The sequence below is a fragment of the Glossina fuscipes genome, unplaced genomic scaffold (assembly GCF_014805625.2).
Source record: "Glossina fuscipes isolate IAEA_lab_2018 unplaced genomic scaffold, Yale_Gfus_2 1, whole genome shotgun sequence".
Classification (NCBI taxonomy): Eukaryota; Metazoa; Arthropoda; class Insecta; order Diptera; family Glossinidae; genus Glossina; species Glossina fuscipes.
Genome location: NW_023998415.1, coordinates 22,325,000 through 22,341,339, shown reverse-complemented (window position 1 = coordinate 22,341,339; position 16,340 = coordinate 22,325,000). Strand labels below are relative to the sequence as shown.

The 16,340-nt window shown below is 31.6% G+C and overlaps 1 protein-coding gene across 2 annotated transcripts in view; it reads left to right on the top strand.

Moving 5' to 3' along the window:
• The first annotated feature begins 1,898 nt into the window (after window positions 1–1,898).
• LOC119645142 (glutamate receptor 1) overlaps window positions 1,899–16,340 on the top strand; it is a 67,010-nt gene continuing 52,568 nt past the window's right edge. For both annotated transcript variants that reach the window (XM_038045094.1, XM_038045093.1), the window contains exons 1-3: window positions 1,899–2,538; window positions 14,189–14,341; window positions 14,570–14,697. In XM_038045094.1, the coding sequence (XP_037901022.1) occupies window positions 2,340–2,538; window positions 14,189–14,341; window positions 14,570–14,697 (480 nt within the window). In that variant the 5' untranslated portion in view covers window positions 1,899–2,339. The remainder of the gene's footprint in view (window positions 2,539–14,188; window positions 14,342–14,569; window positions 14,698–16,340) is intronic.

Genomic DNA, 16,340 nt, shown 5'->3' with positions numbered 1-16,340 from the left:
TATTTGCTAAACTTTTCGTTATTCATTGTTTTTCAATTATTTCATATAAACATGTATTTTAACTGCACTACTGATCTTTATGTGGTACATAATTTAATATTTTTTTTTTTTTTTTTTCTTGATCACAATGCCTGCTGCAGCCATTAAAATCACTTTAGAGACTTTAACAAACGGACATACAACTGCATATAATTTCATTAAAACAATTATGTACTTATGACCTTTAAAAGTCGATTCATGTTGAGGTACATCATCTTGTTCGTTGATTGTAACGAACATCAACGAATAATCTTATCTTTGCATAGTTTCAATGTCTACAAACGTTGACAAATTATTGTTCTGTAGATGATAATTTTTTGTTTTTTTATTTTTTATTACTTATTTATTATATTATTCTATTTCTATTAAAGCGGAAGCGGACAGTAGATAAGAACGTAACATTTCCCAAAAGCACACTTTCCCACTAGTGGGTAAAGACGATTGCACGCCCTGCCGCTAGATAACGGCCATCACCTTCATATCTCTTCCTCCTATCATACTTCTCACATACCGCTAACATGTGATATCTCTGAATGATTTTTCAAAAGAAAAAAAAAAAAAAAAGATCAATGTATGTATAAAGTCCTTATTGTGTTACTTTAGTTCTTCACCTTTCCTTTTTATAAATATTTTTGCGGTTGAGTGGAAATTTTTTCTCGATTTTATTTATAAAAGAAATAAAACATTTTACTTCCGGTTTACTGTTTCTTAGTTTCGTAAAAAAGTCTAAAAATTTTTGATGACAAAGTAACCAAACAAACTGACATCAGTAACATTTCGCAAAAGTAAGAAAAAATTTCTTGGAAAGAACTTAACTAAGTTTAAGATGTATTTTAATTGAATTATAACATCAATAAGAGCAGAAAAAAAGGAGAAGAAAAATAAATAAATAAATTAAGAGAAGCAATAAAAATCAAGGACTACAACAGAAGCCAACTAACTGACATGACTTTAGTAACAATTTTCAGCAAAACAATCGACGACTTCTAAGAATCTAATGTAACTCATAGTGACATGGAATCTGTGTATTGTAAATGTGCATATGTAATAGCATATTATATATAAATATATATATATATATATATATAATATATGTTATAAATATATACATATATTTACAATACGTAAACACATATCTACATACTTGTTTTACAGCTCACTAGTTTGCTACACACATTTACCAAAGACCTCATGCAGAAAAGCACTGCACATCATACATATGTATGTATGCATATACCTGTACTTCTTTACGTTTATGCAACCGGTCTTTAGTAAAATGCTGCCTGTACATCTTCCCATTTAACTATCGACTGCTTTACTTTGGGGACAGTGTTGATATAATTGAAAACATGAAATAAAATACAAGAACAATAACAGCTACAGCACCAACAAAAACAACATAGACAACAATGGATTTTTCTTATTGCATTTATACGTACACGTATGTATGCCGTAGTTAGTAAGTGAATTCAGGCGTGCGTGTACATAACATTTATCGATATATATGTGTAAAATAGGAGCAAGTGACACGTGCAACAAACCGAACAAATTTAAATCATAGACTACTGCTATTCAGGTATAGTGAGTACTGTTCAGTTGTCGCCTTATACCATATGGTCGACCTGCAATATATCAAACAAAGAAATTATATCAAATCAAAATAACTAAAAAAAAAAAAAATAAATAAAAAAAATTAAAAAAAAAAAAATAACAAAATAATAATAAAAAAAATAATCAAAAAAAATCAAAAAATTAATCAAAAAACATAAGTAAGTGTATAATCAATTGAATTTAAACAATTAAAGAATACAATAAATCAAAATGAATTAAATTGAAGAAAAATCAAATGAAATTAAAGGAAAAAAAGTAACTTTAAAACGTAAAGACTAAAAACAAAATAAAGCAAAAAGCAAACAAACAACGCATCATTAAAATCTAAGTAAGCATAACATAAAACGAATCTACGTCACAGGCACATTGCATTGCATTGCATTACTGTTAAATGTGTAAATAAGCAGGTGACGCGCAAGAGCGAATGGTGTGCGGACTACTTTTTTTTGTCAACTTTTAAAACAAAAAGCAAAAAAACAAAAAAAAAACAAAAAAAAGCAAAAGTAACCAACTAACGAACCACACAGACAGATAGACAGAAAGAGTGAAGTACTTGTCACCATTTATTTACCTTTACAAAAACGTGTTGTCCTAACAAATAAAAAGGTGTGGCAGCAACGTAAGCTTTTTGCTCTTTTTCCTTACAAAAGCAGCCGCCGCCGCTAACAAACAAGAGAAGCATTAACAAAATGCCTTCGGGATTAAGATTTTTCGTATTTTTATGGATAACATTCGCCAACTCATGGATCAGTTACACCACCATCACCAACAGCAGAAGCAGCAGCCTCGGCATCGGCAGTGGCATCAGCGCGGCGGCTAACACACGTCACTTTGGCCTGATGATGGGTGTGCAGGCTCAACCATCATTAACCGAGAAAATTCCATTAGGTAAGTGAGTTTTAAGCCTGAGTACTTAAACATATAGTTGCTCTTTTTCTATATACACGCATATATATATATATATATATATATAAATATACATACACACATGCTAACATAATAATAATGGTATAACACATAGAATAAATCCAGCTTAGAGTACTTGAGCAGCAATATAAATAGAAAATGGTAAGTGAGTGTGCATTGCGGTGAGTGCTTTTGTATGAATGTGTGGGTTGCTGTTTAAAAAAGAAAAGTAGGAAAGAGTGAATAAAATGAAAGGATCTGTGCCAGCTTTTTTATAGTCGCATTTTTATTCAAATTTTTATTTTTTTTTTTTTGTTTTCATTTGTTTTTTGTTGTTTAAAAATCCAAGGCATTTACTTAGCCAAGCCTGACTGTTAACGTCGACACACAAGTAATACTAATACATTCAAAGCAAACATAAATCTTTAAATACATTCACGTATGCATATACAAGCACACATCTATACATGACTACATACATACATAAATACATACATGAATACATACATACATACATGCATATATACATATATAGATAGATATATATATACATACATGCATGCATATATGCGCTCGCCTATTTTACATATGTGCTATGTTAGGTTGGTTAGTAGGTAAAGTTTGTTACCTGGCATTTGCTCTACTCACCTTGCCCTTCTTTATTTGTATTTCTTTCAAATATATAACGCAGTTCACCGGCACTGTCTCTGTGAGTGGGTGAGTGTGTGAGCGAACGTAATATTTATACGTGTTCTCTGTCACACCCTCAACTTTATACTTTGTGTTCTTTTTCTAACGCAAATGAGAAAAATAAAAAGTATAAAAATCATAAAACCGGAAACGTTATAAACGTATATTTTGGGACTTTTGTAACCACATTTTCTGCACTGATTTTTACGACACATCCAAATTCTCTCTTAATGCCGGAGTGCATTTACATCACATATAGTATATGACATGGAAAACTTTTAATTCAAGCCACCTATGACACCGACCATACAAAGTGTGAACACACACGTCGTATAAGTTATCAGTAAATATGCAACTTCAAATTGATATCATTTATCATATATGTATTCCAAATTGTATGTTATTGACGAAAATACATTGTCAAAAGCTAAAAACATTTTCAGTAGACTCCCATTCACGATCTTATTGATGGAAATCTGAACATAATTTAAATTTAATGAATACACACGTAAATCCTTACGTTTAATTTCCCACCAAATTGTTACCTAAAGTCCAAGTATTTAAGCGCGATATTATATTGATCATCACTTCATATAAACATTCGTAATATGTTCTTATTGAACTAAATACATATATATATATATATATATATATATATGTATATAATTTCACAGCCGATTTGTGTGAATGAAATCGTTTTTATAAATAAAACGTAATAGCTAATCGAATATTTATCCGAAACGCATTAGTCATGTCTGAGGATCATGACTATCATCAAATACGAGGGAGTAAATCTCATTTTTATCAAAATGCTCGCTTAGTTAGATTCTACAGACGCACTAATCAACCGTATTTGCCTATCCAAGTATTTAAGATTTTCCGGTATCCGTGAACGACTAGATTATAATATGTGTTCATTTAGTTGCATGCATTACGTAATAACTTTCTACCCCATTTGCTATTGAGTTTGAATCTCAATACTAAACAATAGAAACATCTTAAAATTATAATATCCCTGATGTGTATTTCTAGATCTTGCAGGCGAAATGAAAAACATGCCCGTATCCTCAGATGTTAAGTTTAAAAGGATTAATCGATAGCATTAGAGCAACTTTAAGACATTAAATTTTATTAATATATATAGTTCGTACAATCGTTCACATATGTACAGTCCATGAGTATGTTTGTAGATGAATGCTATAATCGCATTGATACACGTACACGCGTTAAAGTATAAATTCTCGAACCCATACCAACGAATAGGAAAATTTAAATTTTTGAACAAAAAACAAAAATTAAAGAATGTTTCAGTGTTTTTTTTTTTTTTTTTTTTTTTTTAAATTTTATATTTAAGATATAAATTATTTTATTGTTTGAACTCATATGCTCATAAGATAAAGCGAACAAGAATGCATGTGCATATGTGAAAAGATGTACATTTGTGTCTATATTAGAAAGCACTGCTCTCTGCAGAGATTTCTTGGTAATGCATGTAGCAAAGAAGCATAAATTTTTGTTGTTTTTGCATTTGCATTTTAGAGTTATTTTCTTTTTGTGTGCTGAGCTTACACACAGCTCGTGAGTGGCTGAAAACGAGATTTTATTATTATATACCACTGGGCACGTTTGTTCTTAAATAAAGCGAAATAAGTGAAAAATAAGCGAAGAAAAACCTTTTTCTACTCAGCGCTAATTTTGCATACCCTTGATTCATTTCCTATCTATTTACTGCTATTACATTTCATCTGCAGCTTGTTCCGGGTCATTGGATAGTAGTCGCACGTTCAAAATATTGACAGTATAATAAAGATTTCATTTACTTGCGATATATCGCTTTTATATTTACCTTCAGCGCACGGCATCTATCTGCTCAGAGAGTTTCAAGTTTCCTCATAATTTCTTGTATGTAGAGTGGGACCCAATCAATATATTTTCCTAAACTGGAATATGTATAGTTTTCTTCAAGCTTTCGACGGGCCTTGCTGATCATTTTAAAGAGCGCGACCATCATATTTTATATTTGCTATTTCATCCGTATACCTGAGCTTCTCCCGAAAATAGAAGAACGTTATAGAGCGCGAAAAAAAAAAAAAAAACATCAAACACAATCTCACAATGCCTTAGCTTAAGACTTAAAGATATCGTCAGCTCAGTCAGGAGGTGAAATAATTGCCTCTTACAAAATTTATACCAGGAAAGCAGAAACTATTATTCATTAAAGCAGTCGTGACGTCAAAGAATAAGTTCATGTCTAAAGCTTTTTTTTTTTTTTTTGCAAAACACGATAAGTGCTATTAATGATATCTAAATGTCCTCTGAACTAATAGATTACTGGCGTAACAGAAAACATCGATCTGCAATAAGCAAAATCAAAATAAATAAATGAAAAAAGGCAAACGTTATGTTCCAAAAGTCAAGGTTAAGAGTCTAAAAAAGGAATTTTTCGCTTCGCAAGATACTTTGCTTCGCAATACTTCTAAAGAAATATTAAAATCAATTACAGTTATGTTACTTATGCTCCCAGAAGGTAACGTAATAACAGACTTTAGAATAGCAAGTCCACGTGAGCTGCAGTCTTAGCTACTCTCCTTGAAGAGAGGTGAAGAAACCTCATTTAACAATAAAAGAAAACCCCAGCACACATTGCCAAAAGATCGGTTATTTCGGTTATCAGATTTATCATAATTTTTAATAGCCAGGACTCTAAATATATATCTGATCAATTCAATATATCATATTTTGTATTTGCAAACATATAAATAAATCAATTGATTTTTGAGAAATTAATTTGAAATTGCGCCCTTGTACTCATTCAGTTTGAAAGAGGACTTCGTCAAGCCATAAGCACATCGATCTACGGAAGGAAACGCGAAAACTCTTGAATACTTATTATCAGCTCTAACGGATAATGATGAGAATCTTGGTACAAAGTGTGAACGGAGCTGTACAAGAGCTTGAAGGGAAAATAGTTTCCATTGGATTACTAAAATATCGGTAATATTGATATGCTGGTTACGCAGGGCCTTCAAGTGAACATGATTTGCTTACTTTTCATGTTCATTTCCAAGAGCCAAGACAGTGACAAGAAGAAGTTACTTTTCGGTGTCTGACAGGAAAAAGCCATAATTTGTTTTTTATTTTTCTTTTTTTTTTTTTTTTTTTTGGTTTTATGAGCATATGACTGATAATGATTTAAATATTTAACTCAATTTATTTTAAATTTCTTTAACTTATATTATTAACAAAATTACATTTCAAAGGAGTGATCAATAACTTAACATCTAATCTGTTGGGTTTTCAAAACTTTTCTTAAGGCAATTACAGATTTACTCTTCTCGTTCTTTTTGTATTTATTGTTTCAGGTATTTTGCCTTTTAGATGTAATGCTTTTTTATTAATATTTATTTTAATTGGGTTTTAACTTTTATCTAATAAGATAGCAACAAGACCAATATTAAAACTATGTAATAATACAATAATAAAGTGTAGAGCTAGCTGCAAGAGAACAAAACGACAAAGAAATATATGAAATAAAATTAAAGCAACAATAAATAGTGATAGCGACCAGCGCTGAAAAAACGGCAAACTGGATACATGCGTGTTTGTCTGGGACAGAGTACGTTTCTGCTTTATTTTTTTTTTTTTATTTTTATTTATTTATATATTTATTTATTTATTTATTTATTTATTTTTTTTGTTTTTTTTGTTTTAATGAGTCCAATACGTAACGTACATATTTTACGAGAAATTTCGTTCCAGTTCCAGTGTCAGCAAATTTTATTTATTTTTATGGTATTTTTACATTTTGTTTTTTTTTTTTAATTAGTTCAGTTCAGTCCACTAGTGCAGTGAGCCGTGGAGTTGTGTGGCTGTAAGCATTTGTTTGCGTGAATCACACTTGCATTTTACATTAAATTAAATAAATATTTATATCGCTTTGCATACACTTGCATTTATTACTTATATCATTACTTGCTGCTCCTGTTCACTAAATTGTTGTTCAGAATAAAATGGAAAAATGAAAAAAATCTTCGTTGGTAATTAAGTGCAATTCTTACCGCTCTACTATGCGTATATATATATATATATTGCTCTATATACTGTGTGTGAAAACATAATTGTCTTCCTTTCCCTTCTTCTTCTTCTTCTTCAGATTTCATATACCGCTCAGGCTCTTATTTTGTGTTTCAAATTGTGTCAAAAGAATTATGTAATTTCAACCACATACCAGAGTGTGTTTTAATTGTTGCTGTTGCTTACATTCATAAATACTTATACATTCTCAAATGCACAATCGCATGCATATTCATGCATGTATACATGCATGCACGCATGTCGGCACCGATACGCCCCCACACACACACACACACACACACACACACACACACACACACACATGTATATATATATACACGCATACGCATACGCAGCTGTGTACAAGTGTTTTGTCATTGTTTGGCAGGCAGACTGGCTGCCAGGCAGATACGCACACTCTTTGAATGCTTCACGTGGTTTTAATTCCCATTGAAAACAGCCAAACCGAAATAATCGACCAACATACAAAAAAAAAGACCATTTAATTTGCGGTCTTGCATTAGCAAAGCGAAAATATTTATTTATGAGGCTTGTAAAAGCATTTTATTTCATTTGTTAGTCGTTTGTTTTTTCTTTTTAATGAATTTTATTTTAAATATAATTTTTCTGATTGCTTTACTGCTTGTTTTCCCATTATTTCATAATGATCAATAATATTTCATTTCACTTACTCTTCTTCAAAACAAATGAGAAAACACTATTATTATTTTTAATAGGAATATATATTTTATAATGATAATCTTAATCGATTTGTCCAAACCTGCAACCAAACCACCATTTAATCCTTAAAGCCACTAGCGTCATAACCTAGCTAGGTTAGGTTATTGTGAGTAACTAGACCGACGCATTAATCATTATTAATGACGTATTTATAACTTAACAATTTTCCATAGAACATGATGGTAATGTAAAAGATCTCTACATGAATGCCTCGCAAAAGTCTGCTATCTTCCCTCCGATATTTTAATTACGTAGCATGGGGCAGCATGTTTTCATTGAGTTCATCTTGCCGCACATTTATTTATGAAAAGTAAAATCGTACGTTTACGTAGCATGTTACGCTTAAAGTTAGTTAGAGAAAAAGTCGTCGGAAATTCATCGTTTAATGTTAACGTATTTTCTTTGGTTTTGGTTTTCCTTTCCATTTCGTACATTATTGATACGATGCCCACGCATGAAGAACCAAAGGAAACGATTGCATTTTAAATGTTTTCCTTAAAACTTCATATAACATGTCAATTTACTTATTATGTAACACAAGAGAAATAGAGGTGGTCTAGAAAAATAGCGTAACAATTATGTTGATTATGTGTGTGGGTGGATGGTAAGCGTTGTTCTGTGTTCCTCTACTCTCATTATGATAATGATTGATGATTTTTTCCAAGGTTGATCACTTCATCAAAAGCTTTGTCTTAGAACCTCATCGCATTATCCTTGATGACCTAAAACCCTTAAGTTTCACACTTTTTTCATACAAGTTGTATTTATTTTTACAATAACAAAAACGCAATAGTAATGATGTCGGCCTCAGTAATATTCGGACAACATTACTAATTATTTTTAATTCAAAATTTATTAGACTCTGTAGAGAGTTTGTAACGTTTCTATTAGAAATCTGTAGGAAAACAAGCTCTAAACGACCAAACTAAAATATGTCGAATTATCGGAATAGAAATGTTGCACACGGAGGCGAACTCTACCAGAATCATTCATTATGAACATGATCAATGAACAATAATAAAAATTTGTACAAGGTGGTGTTAAACAAGTTTTATCTACATAATGACGCAAACAACATTGACAAATTATATTTTTTTTGCCCATCACATAAAACTTCACGACAAAATGTAAACATTCTTCGTTACTTTTTTTCACGTCAACATCGTCATCACATAGCAGGTACATCTAACTTTAATCATTTCAATTCAAGGCAAAAGTACAAAAATTCTATACGTGATTCCATGCACCATGACCCACCAAATTAAAAAACAAAAGAAAACAAGAAAGGCATTAACACTTTTAGATATTAAATAATAATAATATGTTGCCAGTTTTCAGAATTTCTCAAAATTGCAGAAATTTTCAACAGCAAAAGCTATTATATTATTATTTTTATTGTTTGTATTGTATATATGTACGCATATATTGATCTCTGCATTCGAATGAATGAATGTTGCTTACTTTATTTGTCGAAACAGCCTTCAATGTTCATTTGTCGCTTATACGATTATGTTGTAGCATTGGAAATAATGGCTAGTTGTATAAACTCTCTTTCCTTCTCCTCTTGGTCATGACATCTCTATATTTGCTGAATCGTCCTTCTGCATAGCGAAAATTTTAGTCTTACCGTCTGACAATTGTCGTAAACGCTGTTGATAATTAATTCGCTGTTGGTTTTACTCTCCCCTTTTTATAGAGAAAAGCTTCCTTTCTTTTGTCCGCTTCTAGTTGTTGTTCAAAGGTCTCCTTGTGTCTAATATATTTTCATATGCTCCTGGCAAGAGCACCAGTTGCTTGCGATCACAATTTTTAAAATGATTGTCGTCGAAAAGTTTTTCTTCATAAAGTTATACTGTTGGTGTTTGCCACCCACATCACTGGCTGTACAAGGGTATATTAATGGTTTGTACGAATTTACAGAACACCTAGAAGAACATCGCACAGCCCCATTATTTATTATATCCATCCATTAAGAACCATTTTCTAAACTGATCTAAGCATGTGTGTCCGTCCGTTCAATTTGTTTTCAATTTATTGTTCAACCTACAGACTGCAATTTGTGAAATATTTAGATGAAACTTGATGCATCATGTTGATGGGTCACGGCTCCCAAACGAAAGGTGTTAAAAACGGTTCGGATAGGATCAGTTTTTCCACCACTTTACATATAATACCATATTTTGAACAGTGACTTTTATTTAAGTATGAAAAGAAAACAAGAAGACCAGAGCTAACATCTCCCCTGAGAACATCTTCTTTCCAAGACGCTGTACGAGTAGCAGCATAGTTAAAATTTGGGGATTTCTGTGCGAATCACTAAAATAATTCAATCGAAAAATAATTCAATTCAAATAATATATAAAATAATTTATTGAAAATACCTCGATGCTGCACTAGAGGATGTCATGCCAGGGATGTTTAGAACAAAATCGACAGAAAAGAATAAAAATTGTTGAACTGTCAAAGCCGTTGTGCGACAAGGTTTGAAAAATCGACTTTTGAATTATTTAAAATTTATTCATGCCGGTGATCGCGTTCTTATATCGTTCTTGATCAGTCTGGGGTTAATTTAAAAGAAAGAAAAAATAAATTAGTTTTTGATAAAAAACTGCTGTAATAGAAAGCTGGTACGCTTCTGAACACAATCACCTATGTCCGTTTGCCCATCATTTTAGAGAACTATGTGTACGTGACAATAGTATCTAAAAAATACTAATGAATACTCACTCCCCTGTGTTCATATTGCGATTAAAGCAATGCTGTAATTTTATACGAAGCAAATAGAAAAAGGAACATATAACAAAGATATAAATAAAACCACGAATATGCGGCAGTTTTCATGTTACTCGGGACAATAAAAGCTTTGGCACGTTGAAATGTCCAAAAAAAAAAAAAAAAAAAGGAAAAGGAAAGGCATGTCATGGATGCTTCTCTAAAAAACGTTTAATAAGTCAAAGACATTTAAGGAAATAGCGGTTAAAAAACGCGAAGTTATCCTCTAGCGTGACAACACTATATGACAGGTGGCAAGCGCTGCCTACGGTTGCAGCTCAAATAGGAAGGTCTGCCGCACTCACCGCACTCACCAGATATAACGGCTTCTATTTAGCGCTTGTTCAGCTCCGTACAGCATAGCTTGGCTGGCACGTAGTTTCGAAATGCTGAAGAAGCGCGAAAGCGGATCAATGATTGGATCGCTGTCAAAGCAATATCGGAAAGCGGAACGCAGAACGCGGAAGGCGGAAAAAATGAACGAAAATATTTAGTTTAATTAGCATTGTACGAATTTTTCCGCTATGAGCGGCTTTTTCAAGTGAAAAACTGATCAAAATGCATGGAAGCACTTTCTATAATATATTATCTCAGTCAGTTACCATCTGATTATCTTCTGCTACTCATTCTAAAACTAATATAAAATTTTTCTTAGAGACTCTGTACCGATGTTGAGAATAAGTGGCCAAGCTATCACTTATGGCGTAAATGCTATAAAGTCAGTGCCTTTCGCTGTCTAAATTCTAAATCGGATGCTTCTACCTACGGGTTATGTACATATAGGTGTCAGTTAGGCTTATCCTTCGTCATCGTATCTGAAGACCTAGAAAAAATAAATCTTGTTCATGGGCTACTAAAAGAAGCTACTAAGACCTAAGGGAAGTGAGATTGTCTTGCCACTTGCGCTTCTACAACTTTGTCCTACATGCTGCACATATAGCAGGATATAAATAAATATTTACATATATATATATGTATATCATAAAAACATATATATTAATGAACTAAAAGGTTATAAATAAAATTTGCAGCCTGATAAGGATTTTGAATCATTTCCAGCAAGAATGTTCGTTTTCATAAGACGAAGGTGTGGAGTCGGTATTTTAAGAAACTTTCAGCGAATGTTTTGAACAAGGTTTTCCCTTGCGTTTAACCTCGAAACTAATATAGAATTAGTAGATAAACAGTGTGAGAGAAAGGAATTGTGTTAACAAGGGCAGGGATTATGTGGCAATTGAGCCTCTTCTTGATTCATAAAGCGACGACATACCAGGAGGAAAGGCATCGAAACGCGATAGAAGAGAGGAGCAATGTAGAAATAGGCGTAGTAGGTCGTGTTCTCTTATGCACCAGGTTTATCTGTAAATGTTGTTTTTTTTTTTTTTTTTGCTTTTGTTCACATTTTTTATAACATTAATATTTTTTTTTAATCTGTTTTAACAATTTTTAATGTATCGTTATTCATTTAAAATAGGATTTTAATTGCTTACCTGAGGGAGTGAAGCGTAGGTAAACGATTGCAATATAAACTAATTGTAAAACTGTTAACTGTCAATCATTTCAACTATTTTCAATTGCTTGAAATTGTTTTCTACGTTGTTTTCTTTTTTGTACAATTTTAATTGCAATTCAATAGTTTTACGTTTATTTTGTAACTGAAAGTTCGCAGACAGTTGTAGTTTAATCTTATTTATAAAAAAAAACAAAAAAAAAAAACAAAAAAAACAAAAAAACAAAAAAGAAAAAAGAAAAGAATGGAAAATTTTCGTAAACAAGAATTCATGATAATAGCTACAGTCGAAGTAACAGTGACAGCTTAACACTTCAAATTGATGAAATTTCGCCGTACAGGATGTCTGTGGAGACTAACTATGAAGAAATATAAATGATCAAAAAACAAAAAAAAAAAAAAAAAAAAAAAAAGAAGTAAATTAAATAAAAATAAAGAGAGAGTTTTTGGTATACTTATCGAAAAATAGAGGAAGAGTGTGTAGAGAAAAAGCGCCAAAAAAACCGAGCTATATACGCACTATTTCGCTTGACAACATTGGCTTAAATAAATAATCGCATACATTAAAGTATCAACAACACATTAGTGAGGATTGAAAAATAAAAGTTTAGAGAGTCTGAAATCAAATAGAAACCCTTGGCATGCGGTATGTGGATGAGTAGTGCATATCAAAAACAACAAACCAAACAATCTAAATAGAACAAAGAGACCAAAAAATAAATCAATAGAAAGTGTGAAAATAGATGAAAAAGGGGCAGAGCGGACGAGAGAGAGAGAGCGTCAGAGAAACAAACCAGAAAAAAACATTTCGAAAGTTTATTGTTATAAAATTATAAAAACAAAAAAGGGATATATGCGGCGACACAATTTTTATTCCAAAATAAGAAACAAAAAAAAAAAAAAAAAAAAATTAAAAATAAAAAAAATGAAAAAGAATTGAAACTAACTTTTGTTTTAATACATTTAGTTTTCTATTTTCCATGTTTTCCTTTTGATTTCCTCCCCGTGTTTTTCCATTTTACATATTTTTACGTTCTGAGTTATTCTAGTTTCTGTATCATTGCTCACATGCTCGTATGTGCATACTAAAGTAAAGTAAAGTGTAACAGTTCCCCCTATATTTTGTTTTAGAAACTTGAAACTTTTAATATGTTTTTTATGCACATACAATATATACAATCATGTTTGTATATATACACACACACACACACATATATATATATATATATATACGCAACACACACACACACACACACACACACACCAAGATAGATAGACATATGCATACGCATACATAATGAAAAAAATATAGATGAAAAGGCAGCAAGTGAGAGAGGAAGAGACTACTTGTTAGTATGAACAGTGTGCATGTATGTGTTGAAAACAATTGTATTGTAAAAATCAGCGGGTCCAAACCGCATTATGTGGTGGAATGTCTATCTGCATGTGAACAAAAGCAATGCTGCAGTAAAGTTCTGCTTTTTGTTGCTGTTCCTCTATTTGTAGTTTAGCCAAAACACAAATGTAAATCCTTTGGTGCGGTAATGGAATTTCTATGTTAATAGTAAATATTAAATTTGCGCGAACTAAAACAACTTATTTTTCAATACAATGCAAACAACAAAAAATTAAATGTTTTATCTAGTTAACATAACCATAATATTGTGGTAGTGATTGCTTACCTTTTTTTTTTTTTTTTCTCCTTATTTTTGACAAATTTTCACAACAAGCACATGAGCAATTATTTTATTATTAGATTTTAAAGATGAAATATAATAATAATAATAATAATAATAATAGTGAGTAATGTTTAATTGCCTTTCATTTGAATTCATTTCGTTTTAGGCGCCATATTCGAGCAGGGTACTGATGAAGTGCAATCAGCCTTTAAGTATGCAATGCTGAATCATAATTTGAACGTATCATCACGACGCTTTGAGTTGCAAGCCTACGTCGACGTCATTAATACAGCCGACGCCTTTAAACTGTCTCGTTTAAGTAGGTGATCGTTTAAATCGCTCGCATTCACTTTTTGATTCATTCATGCTCGACAATCACTTTCACTTTAAATTAAAATTCACTACTATTCGAATGTTTTTTCGTTTCGTATCTCGTTATTTCACCTTCATACTCAATATCAAAAACCTTGTTTTTTTTTTATATTTCTTTATTAACCCTGCGGACAACGATACGCGTATTCACACATAAATTACTACGCATCCCTAGTATGCAATCAATTTTCGCGTGGTGTTTATTCAATGCTTGGCGCTGTTTCGCCGGATTCATTTGATACATTGCATTCGTACAGCAATACATTTCAAATGCCGTTTGTGACGCCATGGTTTCCCGAAAAAGTAAGTCAACATTTGTTTTTTTCTTTTGTTTTTTTTTTTTTTCTTTTTTTTTTTTTTTTTTTTTTTTTTGCAATGATCATCAACTTCGCTACTTTGTAAACAAAGCACCAATAGTTATATAAACCTTGTTAGTATGTACGCGTAGCGCGTAGGAATGCCCCCAAAGGGATATGATAAGTACTGCTGCGTTTAACGATTGATAGCGACATCTCTCCCTCCTTTTACGTCATTTAAAACAATATATATAGATATATATATATATATATATATATATATATATATATATATATATCATTTTTAAATCCAAAAAAACTTATTATTAAATGAAAAATAAGCACAGGTGGGAGATTGAATTTGAACAATGTAGTCCAAGCACAGCTTAGAGCAATAAAGTTACTTTTAATGAATATTTTCAGACATTTATTTAGTGCTTTCAGAAATGAGCGCATAAACGATTTTCATTCATTTCTCTGATTAGATTGGATACAAGACCAAGAAAATTCACAAAATCGTATACACAAAGGCATCACAAACACTTTACAGTTGCACGTATATTAAGGGAATTTGAACAAAAAACAAAAAAAAAAAAAAAAAAAAATTAACTAACATTGTAGGTGCCTTTGTAATCGAAAAGTTGGAAAATTCGAAAAACAATTTTGAAGATTTCTACGTAGTTTTTGCACCCTTTTGCTAATCAAATACGAATCGCAGCAGAATTGAAAAAAAAAAAAAGACAATGGATGCCAATAAACTAATAGAAGAAGGTGAAAACGCATTTCACTTCCGCGCTATTCAATATGACAGAAGGTCATCAGAATAAGTCAATTATTACCAAGCGCGATATATCAACTTTGTAGATAAGCTTATCCCCCTATGTCTGTCGGTTTAGTTACGATACAAAGAGTGCACTGTGTAGCGCAACAATTCATTTATTTAAAAAGTCCTTGCAACCAACTCTCCGAAATATTTCACCAATGGAATTTCATAATTAAACTCATGTCAAAATCAATAAAGTCACTAGTCAGTGAGACACTGACTAGTTCTACTCATCCATCAAAATCCTTTCCTTACCCATACGAAAAATATGAAAATGGAAGTTTATGGTCGCTTCTAATACATGAATAACCATCAAATCCGTTTACTCTCACCTTAATAGTGCATAGTTTTAAAGCATGATGAGATTGTTTTGCCAGCCTAGTTAAGTACATACATCAATCGCTAAATGGCTCAAAAGTTTTGAATGTCGTCAAAAAAGTGGTAAAGGGAAAGATAAAAAGATCGTGTTTGCTAAAAATTTTACATAATCTAAAATATCTATATCAAAAGCCATTGTAGTTGCGTACGTTGTTGATCCAAGGGAACATGTATATATCTGTATATAGGAAACCTTTAACTTGTAATTTACTTTTGATACATTTCGTTTGAAGGCTGATACCATCTAAAAACTCAATGGACTCGTCATTAGTCATCCTAAGTACGGTTGTTAAAGTATACAGAAAAAATATATATAAATGAATTTATCCTCTATGAGTAACGAGAAGTAATATATTATTTTTCTCGAAAAATATTTATTTATTCATCAATATCTACTTTGTCCCTTTTCAAAGTAATGCCCCTTGGATATAACACCACACCTTTGCTAG